At 48.5% G+C, this 18,397-nt stretch overlaps 1 protein-coding gene across 1 annotated transcript; it reads right to left on the bottom strand.

The window, feature by feature from the left end:
- Positions 1–4: 4 nt before the first annotated feature.
- On the bottom strand, positions 5–17,697 carry LOC101173926 (one cut domain family member 2). The gene is made up of 2 exons (XM_023954116.1): positions 16,267–17,697; positions 5–5,873 (listed from the first exon to the last, which is right to left on the bottom strand). The coding sequence occupies exons 1-2, from the start codon at positions 17,303–17,305 to the stop codon at positions 5,581–5,583; spliced, it is 1,332 nt and encodes a 443-aa protein (XP_023809884.1). The 5' UTR covers positions 17,306–17,697; the 3' UTR covers positions 5–5,580.
- Between the last annotated feature and the right edge of the window lie 700 nt (positions 17,698–18,397).

Genomic DNA, 18,397 nt, shown 5'->3' with positions numbered 1-18,397 from the left:
CTGCTTTGTTTTACAATTGTTTTATTTCTTGATTTATTTCAAAACACGCAAATTACCCATATTATCCTTTTAAGTTTTTATTTTTCTGGTACAGTTATTACTCCAATTTTTTTCCTTCTCAAGAGTCTCAGAGTGAACCTAAAAGTCCTCCACAGGCTCTCCAGCTTCTGCAGTGGGAGGAGGGCCGAGGCTGTCTGGTGAGACGTGGGCGTTTTCTCGCCTTTGTGTGGGTTTTGCAAGTATGTGCACGTGTGTCTAAGTGCAAGACGTGGAATGTCCTCGTGGCCGAGGAATGTCGGAGTCGCCCAGAGAGCTCAACATTGTCTTGGATTTGGCAGCCAGATTGTCGCTCCTCTGATTTTGTCTTTGGTTTCTGCAGACTCTCTGAGGGGACTCGAACCCTCGCCGGTGTGTGCGTGTCTCCTGTGCGTCTGTTCTAGTGCAGTATTAGCCACCGTCTCCAGACGACTCTGTAAACTCGTACAACGTAAGTGTCTTTGCTCTGATTGGGGCCCTTCCTTGGCACTGGGGGGCAAAGACGATCAAACATTGAAGGATCTGCAGGAGCGGCCTCAGCTTTGACTCCATTCTGATGTCGGTGGCAGTTTGGGGCGCTTGGTGTTGGTTGGTGTGGGGTGGTGTTTGGGGGGGACTCTGGTGCCCTTATCTCACCAACCACAGAAGCAGGGGTGCCCCACCCTCACTCAGTACATGGGATGTGTGGGACAGGAGGGGGTTAAAATGTGATGGGGGGGGGGGGGGCATTGAGGGTTGTACACTCTGACCCAGCAGCAACGATTAGGATTGGGGGGGTCAGGTGTTTGCATAGTTCACTGTGCAAAAGTCACCAACCGGAGCCATTTTTATTCCTCGCGGTTGGTTACATCATCAGATTAGCAGGAAGTCGTGGGGGATGATGGGAAATCAACTTGTTTGTTCTTTAAAATGAGGGTGAGGAGTACCGAGGAGGGGCCGAGCCCGGGGGGTGTGAACTTTGGCAATGGGATGAGGGGTGGATGTGTGAGCGGGGCCGGTGGGGCAGTTGTTTGGCAGTTGTGCACTACAGTTTGTCTCAAACCAGAGAGCCTCTTGTTGCTCCTCCTCCCCCTCCTCCCCACTGGCCTGCCCTCTAAACCTTTATTCTTGTTTTGAAACTGATTGTCTTCTACCATCACAAAGACACTTGGTTCTGATTGATTAACAGGTAACAGAAGAGGGAGAGCACAGTGTGACTGGGGGCGTCTACATCAGCCCCCAACGACAACCGTTCAGTCCGACCAGGAAACGACACACAGATGCTGTTTGACAGAACGTTGCCACGGCGTTTCCCGCCAGACGGTCGGTCGGTCGCCACGTGGGGCTGCGGTTGGTTCGTCAGTCATTATGAAACGGTTTCAGTTTTTGCATGACAAATGTTGCGACCCATGGAAAAGAACCAAACATATCAAGCATTGTCCTTCACAGAGATAAGAATGAACACGCAAACACACATGTGGACACACAAAGGTCACTCGGGTCCCCGTGTCCCTCTGATTAACTCCAAGTAAACAACCCTGTTTTTTGGAAAAGCAGGACACGTTTCAGGACCCGAATGTGACTGAAGCTGAGGAATGAAGACTGAATGCTGCTGATTGGGAGAGGAGGGGTTTGACCTCCCCCAGTACACACTGCCCCCTACCATCTGGGTTTATATACATCAAAGAAACATGGGGAAAGGGGGCGGGTTGCAACAACACATGCACACAACCAGTGAATCCAACAGTGACAGAAACTCTAAAAACAAAGACCCCTCCAACACCTTAAACCCAAACCCTCCCACCCTTTGAGTCTCTTATTTTGAAAACCAAAATGTCCCCACCCCTTCTCCACCCACTCCCAAGTCTTTCCGTCCTCTCCATCCCACAAAGTCACACAGGTCGTTCCTGTTGGTTTCTATACAGTTATACAATATCCATGCACAAAAAAAGCACACCTTCTTCTCAAAAGGAGGTGCTGGTCTGTAATATTCTAAGAACATCAGGAGCACTTAAACACACCCAGAACCTTCAAAAGTAACTGTGAAACATTTTTTTTTTCAGAGAAAAGACGACGTAAAGGCAGAAGAAAGCTCACAAAGAAAATGAGGTTGTTCCTCCTTTGGTTTGGCATCAACGTTTGGTGTTTTTGACTGAGTTCAGATTATATTTGCATCACTTTTTTCCTTTGAAAGCTGCTGTCTGCTCTGAACAGAAAATCTGCGTTCCAGCCTTGTCTTTTGTCTCTTCTGCCCCAACCAACCTCCACAGAAACATTCACAGCGTCTTCTCCTCTAAGAAAACAGTAAGTACATGCCGTAGCAAAAAAAAAAAAAAAAACAGGAGAATGTACGAAAAAAGAAGCAAACAAATTTAACAGTATAAAGCTTCAAGTCACGAGTTCCAAAACTAACTATCATAGTATCATAGTTTCATAATTATCCTCATCATTAGCAGTTTTATTTTCACTTTAAATTACATAAAGTTTACAGGAAAGGTTTTTGAGGTATTTCAGAAATAATTGTCAACACACGCTGACCGAGTCGCAGCACTAGCCAGGGGGAGCTGTTGATGGGGGGGGGGGGGGGTTGTTGGTGTCTTTATGCTGCATGAGTCCTACATGTTTTTCCTGTGTTTGATGAACGCAAAGTGCCAGCGTCTGAAAGTGGCGCCCCATGCGTGCTTAAAGCCGGCCCCCTTAACCTCCCTCTGTCTCTGGTTCACAAAAATATCTCTGATTGGAGGGAAGTAAAGCAGCTGAGACGATGAGCACGCAGGCCGAACGGCCCAAGGCTGAATGAAAAACGGATGGAGGAAAAAAATGCTTTTTCCACAGACTTCCTACGTGATAAAGTGCTTTTGGGTTCTAGTGTAGAAGATGGAAATTCAATATGAGCTAAAATGCTGACACAGCCCCCACTTTGTGTCCCTCTCTGCCCCCCCAACTTCCATGTCCGTCCAGTTCTGGGTGCATGTCTGCAGCTATGTGCGTCTACTTGTGTGCTTCTGTATGCCAGTGCAGTCCCACCTGTGGTTGAAGGGAAAAGGCACTCAACTCCATCTGCAGGGCAGCCACCTCCGCCTGCGTGGCCCACTGCAGTCCGACTGCGCTGTGCAGATGTGTGTGTGTGTGTGTATGGGGGGGGGGGGGTGGATGTTTAAATGGGGGGGGGGGGGGCTGTTTTTGGTTTCCGTCCCCCTAGGCAGTTTGCGACCGGTAGGCTGCAGTATCTTTGGTATTAGTGGCGGGTTCACAAACCACTCAGCTCAGTGAGGTAGCCATATTGGTTCTCACTACAAACAAATGTCGTTTGGTCAGCTTCATTCCTGAAGCTGAGTCCAGCTATTAACCTACCAACTTGACGTTGTTTTCAGCTGCTCCTCCTCCCTGCTCACAGCAGCGTGAGGGAGGCAGCGCCTCCTCATCAGCTCCTAATCTGCACCGCTCATCTGACTACATTGTTGGAAATGCTACAGTTGCATCTTAAGACCAAACAGATAACCATTGTGACCCCCACCCCAACCTCCATACTGAGTCAACCAGGGCGTTCGAAGGACAATTTACCCCAACCAGGGGAGAAAGGAACACAGTTCTGACATGAACTGCTCTCCGGTTTTCTTTGTTCCCCTCTTGTTTGTGGTAAAAGTCTTGTTCAAATTCACTAAAAACTCCAAAGTCCATCAGCGGCCCCCGTGTCCCCCTTTTCCTTTGAAAAAGTCCTTTCTTTTTTGTCTTTGATTTATCAACAAGGTGCCTTTTATGCACAATAGTAAGAAGAACTAGAAACTTTGTGTCTATGGGACCAATGAAATACCCGCATCATTATAGAGAGGAAGGGGGGGGGCAGAGGAAGAGAGGAGGTAGAGAACCAAAGAAAGAAAGGAAGCTTTCTTTTTGCTTCCACAGGTTGGAGATGCTGTCTGCTGCGCCGTAGCTCTGTGTTTGTGGGATCATCTCAGATGAGGTCTGCTTTTTCTTCGGTTCCTTCCTTTGTCTGCATTTTTTAAAAAAGTGGATTCAGGTAAAAGCTGATTGTTGATGTCTGTGGCACACGCTGGGGGGCGTGGCGGCGGTGTTAACCCTACGACCACATTCTGACTCACATTAAGGCAGTTAGCATTGGCACTCGTTGATGTAGCGTTAGAACAGATGATGATGGTGGTTCGCGTTGGATTAGTTCCACACGACATCCGTGGAGGAGCGTCCAGAACGTTCCTTTGCATCTGCTGAGAGCTGCTTTCGCTTTAGGTGGAGACGATTCTACCAAAGCACTCACGTTTTCTGACCCTTCAGAACTGGGTTGCCAGAATTAATCCTTGTCTTTGATAAATCCCTGCGTTTTTTTTTTCAGCTGGATCACCCCCCCCCCCTCCAGCTTCACTGGTGCTGGTTGGAGGGGGAACAATAGGATAATGGTTAGCTATTGATCTGCCTTCAAAGAGCTGCGAGGGCCCTGATGTGCTGTGCCGTGACGTCTCCTTGGCTTTGAGGCCCCTTGTTCTGCTGGATGAGGGTCTGGGTTGTCAGCAGTAGGGGGCAGCATTGCTCCGCCTGCGGATGGAGGGGAAAGGGGTGTGCTGTAGTGGGTCCTGATCTCCACAGGGCTCCATGTGCTCCTCTTACATTCTGCTTTTCGTATGCAGCTGTAATGCAGTTGGCTGGATCCCCGAGCATCTTGTTGTCATCATTTGGTTCTCACATATTGATCTGAGGAACAGCTCCCAGCAGAACAAAGAGCGCGTCCAGACATCCCGCCCGCCTCTCCTGGTGGTTGGAGAAACACAGATTCTGGAGGAACAACGACACGTCTCTCTGCAGGCCCTGGACATCTGTGCAAAAATATAACCTGGGCCTGGAAGACCTGAGTTTCTCCTGCCGAGCGTCTTGAGTTTCACCTTCAGGAGGGGTCGAGGCCCCTCGCTCTGTCTCCATCGATTCAGTTTTCAATTCATTAGTTTGCTGTATGATCAGGCTGAGCTACTCTCCGAAATGGCTGGCCTTCAGGGAATACCTTCAGCCGAGGAATGAAGGAGGCCGAGAGGGAGGCGTGGAGAGGTGGTGTAGCGTTGTTGTTTTCTCTGATGGTGCGCTTGTGTGTGCGCAGCATGAGGTTCTGATAATAAGGCTGTGCTGTTGTCTTGTCAGATTTATTGCCGTTCCTCTGCCCCAGTGTGTGCAGGCGTGGACGGGCGGGTGAGGAGCAGACACAAAGGAGGCGCGGAGAGCTTGAAAGTAAAGCAACAGTGTGGTGAAGGAGGAGGCGCACATGCCATCCAAAAAAAAGATCTAATCTTTGGTGTCTTTGCTCCGACAAATGCCATAAAAATAATTTTCCCTCAGCGAAACCAAGAAGAAATCAATGATTGTCTGTTTCTGGGTGAACGGGTCTGACGTCACGCCGCTCCGGTTGCTCCTCGTGACGCTTTGACGGTTTGACTGACAAAAAGGATGATTGCATGGCACGAAGGATCTCTCCAGCAGAGGCGTTCAGGCGGTCTGGACCCGGTAGTGTTGTAGTGGACAGGTTCCACAGCCCAGTGTCCCTCTGAACGCTCGCTCCACCCCTCAGGCCTTGGAGAAAGTGGTGGCAGAAGTACCCGGCTGCCCGGGGCTGGAACCGTGGTCATCGTGCCAGCGGTCCACGCAGCGCCGGCGTGCGTTCATGAAGAAGTTGCTGACGGTGCTGAGCTCCAGGCCAAGCTGCTGGGAGATGGTGATCTGCATTTCCTTGGACGGCCGCTTGTTCTCCTTGAAGATGGCGATGAGAGTGCGGCGCTGCAGGTCGGTGAAGACCAGGCGCTGCTTCTTGGGCGCTGTGTTGCGATCCTTGTGTTGCTCTTGTTCTTTGCGCTTGCAGGCTTGGTGGAGGTGGCAGCGGTGGGAGGGATGGTGATGAGAGCGGAAGAAAAGGAAGACAAAAGAAAAAGGTAAATACACACAGGTATAAATTCCCATCATCTGTCACACACCTAGGTGCGCGAAATTTGTTCTCCGCATTTGACTCCCTCAAAGGTGAGCTGCAGACGAGCCGCGCTCGGGAACCATTTGGTGGTTTAACCCCCCAAGCCAACCCCTTAGCTGAGTGTCAAGCAGGGAGGCATTGGGTCCCATTTTAACCCTTGTGTTACCCTATGACCCCACCCTTCCGTTGACGTGTTCTCCCTACCATGACAAAGGTGGATAAAGGTGGAAAGATTTCATGTAATCCATGGACACCAGTGAAGATCACAAATCAGAGCAGTCTAGTGGGGTCCAGATGACCCAACTCCCAATGTTAAAGTACCTAGAATAGCACAAGGATTAAAGTCTTTGGTCTGGATTTGGACCCACAGCCTTCCAATTACAGGGCGGACACTCTAACCACAAGGCCACTGAGCTGAGGTGACGGTTTTTCAGACCAAACTAGAGCGGGCAGAAGGTCATAGGTTGTTCACGTGAACACATCATGCTACAGCTCTGCTGCCATCTTCCATCTGATTTCCAGCTAATCCATGCCTGCTGCCTAGTGGGAATATTCCCTCCATCCCGCAGAGAGCAGACAGGGAGCCATCCTGCGGTGGGAGGGAGGGGGGGGCTGTTGCTGCTGTTTGATTCAATATTAATGTAGTTGCAGTCACAGTGGGGGACGGAGTGACTGTTTCACAAAAGTATTTTGTGTTTCTGTGTGTGTGAGTGAAAAGCAGGAAAAGACAAAACAGGAGAGAGAAGGGGCAGAGTGTGAGTTTGGAGGGGGCTAAAGAACTGAAGGGAGACGCTGAACGGAGGGGGGGGGGGGGGCAGCATGTGAAGGAGAAAGCCAGATATTGACCGACTTTGCTGCAGGAATTGGGGTGTTCTCTGTTGGGACTGAGGTCGGAAAATACCCCCACCTCAAAGCAGGTCTGCAGTCTGCTACTTCAAACAGAGCCCACCGGAGCCCCTCCCTCTATAAAGCTCTGAGAGGGTATTTATAACACAAACACTCCAGAGGTGCTCCACTGTCTGCTGTAAGCCCCCCCCCCCTCCTCCATCCACAAAACCATTTTCAAAAGAAAACTTCACATGGGGGGAGGGGGAGGAATTCAGCAAGCACAAAAATTAAAGCAGAACAAAAGTTCGGCAGATGTTCTGCTGCCGGAACCAAAGATTCATGGACACGACCAGGAGAGGGGGGGGGGGGGGGTATGTCTGTGTATCATTGGTTGTGTATTAGCCGTGTGTCTAAATCCAGTACAACAACCGGGTCTACACATCATCATAATGTAACGTCAGCACTGCTGTAACATCTGGCGCACGCACAGACGGACGCAGGCGCGGACGCACGCGCACTTCCGGCTTCACACCTGTTCTGTTTAGAATTAGAGATTAAAATGAGAAAGTTGTGTTTGAAGACAAACAAAGGAGCTTTACATTGTATTTGATACAATGTGTGACAAATCTTTTCGATTTTCTGATACGTTTTTTATTTTACATTTATTTTTTAGAACGAAGACAAAATGCGCTTTTATACGTTAGAATATTATTTCACTAATAGTGTGGGGGTTGGAATTTTTATTCATAATCTGAGCTTTAGTCTGTTTTGTTTTTCCTCTGTTTATTTTAGTAAAAGTCTAAACATCTTTAAGCTGTTAGACCTTATTCTTAACTGTTTTCTGATGATCAACCAATGAATGACTTTCGTTTAGGCGGACACGGCCCCCCGTCCACCGGACGCCTCTCTCCCATCGACCGCGTAGTTGGCTGCATTTTGGTCGGCAGGTGTCGCTGTCGTCGTGGCCCGGCTGCACGGGGCGCCACAGCGCGCAGCGTTTTGCTACAGGCGCTGGGTTTAGTGATCAATACCGATCGATCGGCGAGGAAGGGGGCCCTGATTACTGAACCGGGCTCGGTGTGGAAAAGGAGGGAAATCGATCATTGCAGCTTTTAGAGCCACAGCAGGAGGAAAGGGACGCACATGCGCAGAAAGGACCCGGACCGGAGATGCGGGCCCGGTTGAGAGAATGTGTTCACGCGCAAGAGCCTGCTTCATATTTAGATCAGGAAAAAGGAGAAACTTTCAAAGGTTTTGTCTTCCTGGTTGATCAACAGCGGTTCCCCTTTCTTCTCTTTCTGAGCTCACTCGGCCCATGCGCATTTCCTTCAACAAAATGTCCATCCGCAGTTAAAAAAAACCATCACATTAAACGCTTATGAATAAAATCACGATTTTTTTCCAAGGTTTTTGTCCAAATGTTCAATCTTCCGCTGATTACGTCAATTTTTCGCTGACGACCGACGTCAATGTTCCAGGTAAGGGGAGAGGCCCAACGGTTCGAAACCGATCAATAGATTTGTGAATATCTTGTGTGTGAAATTCTGTGGCCAATTAATTATGCCTTTGAATTGGAATTTGGATTCATGAAGTGGAGGAGAAGACAAACAAAATAGGAGAGAATTATAATAATAACCAGTTACTATTTTTACCATCAGAGCCACAAATTAACAATGACTCCCCTTCGCGCGTGTCTGCCCGCCGCCGCGCATGCGCATCCGTCTCCCCCATAAATCGTTTATCGATCATCGCTGCTCTTCCCGCTCATAATGAGATAGTCAAATGTTTTTGGGTTTCACGGTCACTCCGTCTGTGCACTGCTTCCATTCCTGTTTTCGTAAACGTGCACGCGCTCATTGGTCAGCTCGCGTCTGCGCAGCTGCATTCTTCTCTGCTGTGAAATTCTGGACTCTGAATTTCTTCCTGAATTCTGCTGCTTTTCCTTCTGGTGCGCGGAAGATGGATGGCGCGCGCGCGTCTCCACAGTCTGCAGGGCAGTGCCAATTCTGTTCAGAACACCGAAACTCAATACTGCTTAATGTAATGAGTGGGAATTGGTGTTAATATACTGAAAACGCGGCACTTCGTTTGTCTTCCGCTGCGAGGCGTTCCTCCTCCCACCTTAACTCCGGCACGCGGGCCCCCGATGGTCCTGCGGTCGCAGACTGTCCCTTCAGAGCTCCTGCATGAGCCGCCAGAGACGCATGCGCCGGAAATAATCAAAACGATGCCAACATGTCGTGACTGCGCATGCGAGGCGCCCTGCTTTATTACATGTTATTAAAAACTGTCGACAATTTAAAATATCAATAATCTGTTCGCGCTGCTGCGTGATCATAAAACACGCTCTCCACGAGGATTACATGCACCCAGCCGTTGAGGTGCGAGACTTTTACCCTTCTTCATCTCTGACCTGCTGGCTTTGCGCACGCGCCTGTTTGAATCCACGGCGACGGGGACACTTTAATCTTTGATTATCTATGATCAGATCACTAATGGCGGGTTATGCATCAACGTGAACGCGCAAAACAACAGGTGGTGATGTTGCTTTGTGACGCCTTTATGTGCCACAAACGTGACATGTAGCACATGGAAATACATGTAAGTTGCATAAAAAATTATGATAATATCTAAGATATTTAAGCAAATACAGCAATAAATAAAAATAAAACGTATTTATGCAAGAACTAAATGTTTCAATAAATCCATAAGGACCCAGTGAGACGTCAGTGTTACAGAAAGATCTCAGATATGCGTTCTGCGGTCCACATAATTTTATTTTAGGGAATTTATTTAAAAAAATAAAATTTGCTGACAAGAAAAATTAAAAAATAAAAGGTTTGTCTTGTCGGGAGCCTTCCGTGTCAAATGACGCGTTCTCACCGACAGACTTCATAGATTTATTTTATACACTCAGGAAAACGATCACGTGCAGCCAGAATTTATGACACACAGGTCCTAAATAAATAAATGCAAGACAAAAAATTCTTAATCGTTCATTAATTATGAATTCATTCAATTATAAGATGACCTTCTCTTTACCCTCACACACTTATTTCCAATAATTATATATATATATATATATATATATATATATATATATATATATATATATATATATATATATATATATATATATATTTGTTTATAGTTTTTGGAAGAACAGAAAGTTGTGTTAACTGAAGCTTTATTTTATTACCAAAACAAACAAACTTAAGGTGTAAATAAAGATTTACGGTTGATGTGACTTTCAGTTTATATTTTTATTTCTTTGTGTTTAAAAAGTCTTTTTTATTGTCTTTTAAAAAAAATTAACTTCCAGTTTAAAAAAATATAATTTCTACTAATATACTACTTTTTTCATTTATACTTATTATACTTTTTCCTGACCTGAGAGCGTCGGCATCTTCTAACAGTATTAATAATAATAATAATTTCCAGTATTAAATTATCTTGATTTTCCAGTCGATTGGGGGACATGTTTGGCCTCCGGTGACCTGTCGGGTGAACCCGCCTTCGCCCCGCAGTGACCAGGATTTCCTCCATTAGACCTCGTGACCAAACAGGACAAATCATGACAAAATATTAAAACATTCGTTCACAGACCTGTACATCTTTTTCAATGTATTTTTAAACTGTAGGTCTGAAACTGAATCATTGGTCAAACAATAAATCCGTCTTTTCCAATCGCCTCACGCGCGCAACCATGAATTTCTGAAAACCTGAATCTGGTTTCACGTTACAGCGGCTCTATGGTCGACATCGATTCATTCATCAATTGATTTCACAGTCGTTTTGTTCCTTTGTTGATCTGTGGGGTTGCCCAACCAGAGTTTCGGATTGCATCTGCGGCTACGATAAGCCGTGACCGCGCGCCTGTGTGTGCGCGCGCTTGTGTTTGCGGTTTTGTTGTGATCGACCTGCAGGAGGACTCAGACTTGTTCCAGATCAGCTGCGGCCCATTTCTCCTGAGCTGGTTTGAGGATTCTTCTCTGACAGGAGGGTGGGTTTTTCCACGGTGATCAGCTGACCCCCACCCCACCGCGCGCGTTGTAAACACGTCACTAATTTGCGGCGGCCAGTCGCGGCTTCAGGTACGGAACCGAATCCCTGCAACTGATGGAGCTGAAGTCACATTAATGATCACCCCCCCCCCCCCCCATCACACACAAACCACCAAACAGAGCAATCGCAAGGCCTGTCAGTGTCCAGGTGAGTGTGTGTATGTAGGGGGGGGGGGTCTTTAGGTCAAATTGGCGGTTATCGCTGTTATGACCCTTTTCAACCCCCACTCTACTGGTGGTGGGGGGGAGGGGGTGACATAACATAGTGAATAAACTCCATCAACGCACATGGATGCGCTCCGGTCAGCACATGTACATTGCGCTGCTGCTTTTGCTCTTTGTACCCCCCTCCCTCCCCTACCTCTACAGATTGGGGGGGGGGGGGGGTGTCAAAGCCCGCACTGATTAGTTCTTTTTTCAGAAACAAAGTTCATCCATCCGGGGGTCTGACGGCGGGAACGCTCGAGTCAAAACCAGGAAGAAAGGAGAGGACTGTTTTGTTTTGTTTTGTTTTGGGAAGGAAGCGTGCGCGCACGTTGCCTTTAACCCTTTGGAGGCAGCCGCGTGCGTTGGGTTGACTCTGCAAGCAATTTGATTTAAAGGTCGTTCTCTGCTATCGATCCGCTTCAGCGAGGGGGCGACGGCATAGCGGAGGAATTGATCATCCAAACCAGAAGAGACGGGATGGAGACGGTTCTACAGACCTTTGCTGAGCGCGCGCCTCTCGGGGATTGGGACGTGCGCGCTGCTAAGGGAGCGCGTGAAAATTGGAGGGAGTTTTTTCCCCCGATGAAATGTACTTTATGTAAATGGGGGCGGACTGATCGGTGTGTGTTCTGAACCTCAGCCATTTCATCCTGTTGATGTCAAGAGAGAAGCCGCCGAACCTTTTCATTCACCTGTTCCCGAGGGGCGTGCAGGTGCTCATGTTGAAAAGGCAGTGAAGATGGACGGGGTGCGTGGCGCTGCGGGGCTGCGTGGCGCAGCCGCGGTCTGGGAATCAATAAATGCAGGGCTCGCCAGATCGGGCTTAACAATGGCGCAGACACACACTGCACCCAGAAGATCATACATCCATACATCCATCCATACATACATCCATACATACATACACACATACATACAGTAGAGCACAGATGAATCTCAAGACGGAAATCAAACATTATTCTTCCTGCAGATGTTCATCAGTGGTGCTGAAATCATCATATATCTGGGCTTTTACTGTGGTTCTGTTCCTACCATGGCTCCAACGGTCCAAACCGTGATCTGTCGTTTCTTGAGGCGCTGAACTCGGTTTTGAACCAAAATAGCCTCGAGGTATTTGCTGCAAATGTCTGTTGTTCCCCCACACACTCAAAAAAAGGAAATTACCAGCCAATTAAGTTAACGAAAAAGTAACTTGTCATTTCAACCAGAAAATTTTATGTTTGTAAATCTTACGTGAATGAATCATGTCGATTGTACATAAAAATAATCCATTTAAAAGTTACTAATTTCAATCATGTTGATCCAACATGATACCATTAAATTGGATGCATTAGTAATCGCAAGGAATTGTGGGATACCATTTTCTTTGTCTATCTGGGCAGATTGGGGTCTAAGTGTGAGTTTTTGTCCATGGGTTTTATTGTCTAGCTGTTTTACTCTGTTTTAACTAGTGATTTAAACTGTTATGTTTATTTTTTTTGCACCATGAGTTAAAGTTTGGTAGAGGATGAAGACCAACCCCCTTGTGTGGCAAACTGTTAATGTTCCAATACTTAACACAGAGTTCACGGTAATTGAGCTCCTGTCTTGTGATGTGGGACTTTGCTGGGTAATTCATGTCTTTGATGTGAAAATTAAAAGACCCATTGGTTGTAACTTTGGAACAATGTACCAATTACAGATGAATAAATAAAATTAAAGAAATAAATAGAAATTCAAGTTAAATAAACTTAATTTACTTAGGTGTGACCAATTGAAGTGATTCAATTAAATTGGATCAACTTTTTTCTTTTTAGAGTGAGTAACAATATCAATTTAAAGTTGGGTGCAACTGCTCTATTTAAATTGAATCAACTTAAATTTATTAGTTTGAACCTAAATACATTAAGTTGAGCCAACCTAAATAAATTAAGTAGGACCAACATGATTCATTTTTGTTCAAGTAACGCAATCTAATCATGTGGAAATCCTTTCCATAATTTTTTTATGTTCATTCAAAGTGAACGTTTTTTGAGTGCAGGGGACTGTAGAGGCGGTGCGCGTACACGTGTGTCTCAGTGCTTACAACGCGCGCTGCTGTGTTTAAGGAACGACAAAGGTCTGAAATCACGGCTGCACATTTTACGCTCCTATTTTCCCTAAAACATCAATAATTAAAGTCCGGATCGATCATTCACAGACTAACATCGATGCGTTTCTCCCCGAAAGAAAATCCCGCCGTAGCTCTTCTCTTATTAATCAGATGCTACTATCCTCAGAGTCGACCTTTTCCATACGCAAAAAAAAATCACATTTCTAAAGAAATATTAGTTTGATGCTATTCTATTCGGCTGTTCTGCTCTTCTCTGATCTCCTGTTCTCCTGGTTCCTGTTCTCCTGATCACAGGCGCTTCTTGTATTTATTATTCAGTCCTAAAAAGAGACGAATTATGTTAGACCCCCCCACCCCCGGTGGGCTCTGAGCTTGACATGAAAGTAGGGCGCAGGCAGGATGGTGTGATTGACGCGCGCGTGGATTGTAATATTGATCCGTGATGGAGGCTGTTGGTTGAAATTATGGTGTTTGGGCTTGAAACAGTACAATTAAGAAAGATTTGGTACAAGTCGAGCCCTCCATCTTCAGGTGTCCTCCAAAGAAAGACCAGATCCTGCAGTTCAGACCACTTCAGCACCCTGGAGAGCGATGACTTCAGCCGCAGGCTGAACCCACAGAGGCCGGACTGACCCTCTGTGGTTTAAGCACATGAAACAAAGCCTGTACGTGTCCGCAGCACTTTAAAGCAAGGTTCATGTCAACGTTAGGTCGTTCTCCACAGAACCATCAGCGGTGTCTCCTGCCCCTCTGGTGCAGCGGGACATTAGGTCTGGTGATTTAATGGCGATGAGAACTCCTCCTGCTAGCAATCCAGTGTGTACTCCATGACCCCCCCCCCCCCCCCCTGCCGGAAGTATTGGACAGCACACCCTGTGTTCCGGGTTCTGGTTATTCAGGTGCAAACGAACCTCCTGCGTCCCTATCATTGATGCAACTGAGACCGGAATGAACAGCGCGCCTTTAATCTTAATGATACCTGAAGATTTACCCCGTGCGTCTGAGATGAGTGCGCGCGCAGAAGGCTGCAGCGCAGCAAGTGTTAAGGGAGGGAGAAAAGGAGGTCTGAGTTTTTGTTCTGCAGCAGCTGTCCCCTCTCCCAACCTCCTTCCAGTCTGCCCTGGGGGAGGGGGGACCAATGGGTGGGAGTGCTGAGGCGGGATAATTGATAGATGCACTGGCTATCCTTATCGATCAGGGCTGTATTGACCCGACCAAATACATTGAGATGGAGTGCGGAATTTAACACAGATGCAAAGACGAATTGTTTTCATGGTTAATGCGATCTTTAAACACCCCCGGAACCGGACTTTCTGTCGTCGTCGCTGCGCGTCAAGTCGCTTTCGCGTCCAGAGCTTCGCGTTTTCGTAGCTGACAGGATATGGAGAATATTACAGAGTCTGCGCGTCCTCTCGGTCACTGTGAAGGACACGCGATCCTCCCCCCAGCAGGCCCAGATCTGCTCCGTCTTCCTTTCGTGAGAGGGTCGTCGTGCGCGCTCAGAAGCTGGAATTTTCGCATTAGCTAAGCGGGGGCAGCTGCATTGATCTGAGTGACTGTGATGAATTTGGAATAGTAATTTGAATGTATTGATTGATGTGGCCGAGCGCGTACGGTCCAGCCTCACTTTCAGCTTCACAACCCCCAATACCCCTCCAACTCCCATTCCCAGCCCACATGCGCGTGAGGGTAATTGGGGTTTTAGATGCAGTAAAATGTCGCTCTGCGCATTTACATACGAGCCATTTGTCATTTGTCTGCTTCAGAGCAGTAGAGGCCGCAAAGGCGACAGAAAAACAGAAACATCTTCTCCTAGAATATGGATGAAAGTAAATGTGACGAAGCCCCGAGACTGCCCCCGCTGAAGCCCCCTCTGCTGATGGGGAGCTTTTATCCGGGTGGCGGCAGTGGAAGATATAAAACCCCACAGCCCAATTAGCTTTAACAGCAGTGGCACTTAAATAGACAATTGTGGAGTGTTTAAATCTTTATTTACCAGAACCCACTAAATACGCAAAGGAACAATTTACATGCCATTAAGTGCTTTTCAATAGAGCATCGACTGGAACTAAAATATGCCACTATATCTGCTTAATTGAACCCTTCCCTGAAATACGACACGGAGGCGCTGATTGACGTTTGGAGGCGCAGCTCGTCTGAACTGGACCTTTACACAAACATCAATGCGAGGAAACCTCTCCCATCTCCACCAATGCTCCTCATTTATGTTCTGTTAATCAGGTGTTAAAGGCTGTACAGGGGGCGGGGCCGTGGGTTCACGTCACACCCTTTAATGTGATCATCTTTGCCCGATTAAATAACTGATCAAGGCGTGAAAAGCATTCCCGGAGGACGGAGTTAATGCGTGACCTTCCCCATCGTGACGGGTGAAATCCACTCAGAACTTTCCCGGTGCTGAATGAATGTAGGGGGTGGTGGGGGTGGGGTCCCAAAGTGCAAAGAGGACAACTCGGGCCACAGAAAGACGCATCTGTTTGTGTCTTTCAGATTCAAATCGATCTTTTATCAGTGTGGTCCTCTGAAATGGGACGGCTGGACCTAGAAAATTGATCCACGGGGGGAGGTCATACCCCCCACCACCACCACCACAACCACCACCACCCCACGCTCAATGGTCAGGCCTCAGACCCTCGTTTTCACACAGTAGTGGCAGATGTCAGTCGTTCTTTACCTAAAATGAAAGGTGTTTTTTTCCTGGAATTTAACCTGCGTCTGTCAGGCCTTTTCATCTGTGCGTGCGTTTTCCGGTGCGCGTGCGCGTGAGGCAGACAGCGGGAGCGGATGGATGAACACTCTCTGCGTTCGTGCGTAAAGGTGTCACCGACCTGCCCTCCTGCATTCTCTTTTGTTTTATCACAGTCCGCGTTCCTGTCATGGATTGTGGCATCAGTCAAAAGCTAGAGTAGACCCCCCCCCCCCCAACATTTAACACCCCTACAGTCATGATGAAGTTTTACTCGATACCATCGACTAATAACTTCTACTAACGTCTGTTTGAGCAGCTATTGGCAGTCTCGCCACATTGACTTCTGATTGATCTGTTCACATCACTCAGGTGGAGCTGTCTCCTCACTCACCTGCGAGCCTGAGGGCTGACATCCGCTGGAACTCGGGCTCCTGAAGCCACTTCCACATCCTCCTGAAGGTCTCCCGGCCGGACTTGAGTTTACTCCACGGTTTCGGGTTCCGCAGCAGGTCCGACAGGGTCCCCTGGGACCGGCACAAGATCCTCTGAGCAAAGATGGCCTGCGGGATGCTGTAGCGCTTCAGCTCGGCTGTTATCCGCTGCGCAACCTCTTTGGTGTTTATTTCCTCCACCTGCCCCGACCCCGCGCCCTGCCCGCCTCCCACCACCGTCTGTCTGTCCCGGTCGGACAGCATAGATCCGTTTGCCTGAGAGTGAGGATGGCTGTGATGGTGGATGCCGTTCAAGGACGTCATGAGCCCAGCCCCGTGGCCTCCGAGACCTCGCGCCAGGTGTTCATCCCCCCGGGACAGCATGGCTGCGTGGGACTCGAAGCTCCCCGACGAGAGCATTTTGTCGTTAGATAGGTGCGTCCCCGGGCCGTAGGCGCCTAGAGTCTGCTGGGAGCTGTGGAGGGAGCCCAGGCCGTTGGACAGGGGGGACAGGGACTGGCCCATGCCGGACATGTCTTTGGGGTAGTGGCCGTACAGGTTGCTCATAGAGGCGAGGCTGCGCTCGTCCCTCATCAGGGTGAAGCTGCCACTGACGTTCCCTGCCGAAAGTCTCTGGTGCACCTGGTGGTGATGAGGGTGTGGGTGTGGGTGGTGAAATTTTTCCGAGACCGTGGATATGGGGGGTAGATGCTGGAGAGGCGTGAGGGTGGTGTAGGTGCTGCTCAGGCTCATCCCGGAGTCACAGGACATGGTCATAGCGGGGTGCAGCGGGCCGGACAAAGCGTGATCTGTGCGGTAGTCCCCCGCGCCCTCCAGGATGGAGGCCATGCTGGACACCATGGCCGAGCGTCCGTGAGACACCAGGTTCCGGTGCGACGCCGACGACTGCCGCGCGTGCGGGGAGTTCATTAAGTCACTGGTTTGATGAGAGTGCGGGACGCCGTGCAGGTTTCCAATGTTCTCCATCGTGAGCTCCATCGCTAAAGGATGTTGATGTCCGCCCCTTTCTCCGCTCACGCGCCTCTATCCTGCGGTAGCTCGGTCTCTCGCGCCTTTCTAATAAATGTTCGTTGATTTCAAAGCCAAGCCATTGATTGCAGTCAGTCCCACGCGCGTGTCCCAGCCCGCATCCCGGCCGCCGCACAGACCTGCACCGCAAAGCTCTGCTCGGCGTGCGGAGTGTCCACGCTCTCAGCACCTTCACGGGAACCGACGCGGTGTGTGTATGTTGCCGCGCTCCGGCTCCTGTTAAGCTGGGAGCGAGCCTGTGCGCATGTGCGCGCCCACGCGGTGTATCCTCGCTCTCGCGTGCTCTGTCTGGGGTCAGGGTGACGTCACTGGCCCCAGCTTGTCATGAGTTGTTCGTGTTGCAAAATGAAGCTGGAATTCCAGAAAAAGATTGCATTAAGCTCGTTCGATAAAAAACAGAAGCGCAACATCTGCGCGCGCGGATAACAGGGACGCGCACCCATCTTCACTGATAAAGAAGGGAGACAAGGCGCCAGCAGCGCATGTGATGGCGCTGTCAAAGGTTAATGGACACGTCACAGCAGGCAACGATGGGAACGCAGGAACCAAAAGTTACTTTTTCTGAAATTCTTCTTCTGCTGAGGACGTAGAGTCCAGAATAGAAGAATTTCACCTTGTTTTGTTCGATTTTTTTGTTTGATTTTCGTCTTTGTTTTTTATTTTAAATTGATCTTTTACTTAAAATAATTCCACACTTTCCCTCCTCCATCCAAAATATGACTCCATAACTCCAGATATGGTTTATTTCATCAGAGCCTCCAGGCTTTGACCCGTTTGGCATCTTTGCTCTTCAGATTCAGGGAAATCAAACCTTACCTCTCACGTGCAGGCCGCAGTTTCACGCCTTGCAGACTTCTTGCATGAAACTTGCTGCTCTCTAATGTCAGTCCAGTTCAGCCATCCATCAATGTCAGAGTTTATGGATCAGGAGATCCATCGATAGGTCTGTGACTATTGCAGGAGCACGCGTGAATCTAATGAAGCCGCCTGCATTTCACCGTTTCTTTGGTCGAAAAGGAGCGCAAACTTTCCAGGAGCGCG

The sequence above is a fragment of the Oryzias latipes genome, chromosome 4 (genome assembly GCF_002234675.1).
Source record: "Oryzias latipes chromosome 4, ASM223467v1".
NCBI lineage: Eukaryota > Metazoa > Chordata > Actinopteri > Beloniformes > Adrianichthyidae > Oryzias > Oryzias latipes.
This window is presented reverse-complemented; position numbering and strand designations above follow the sequence as displayed.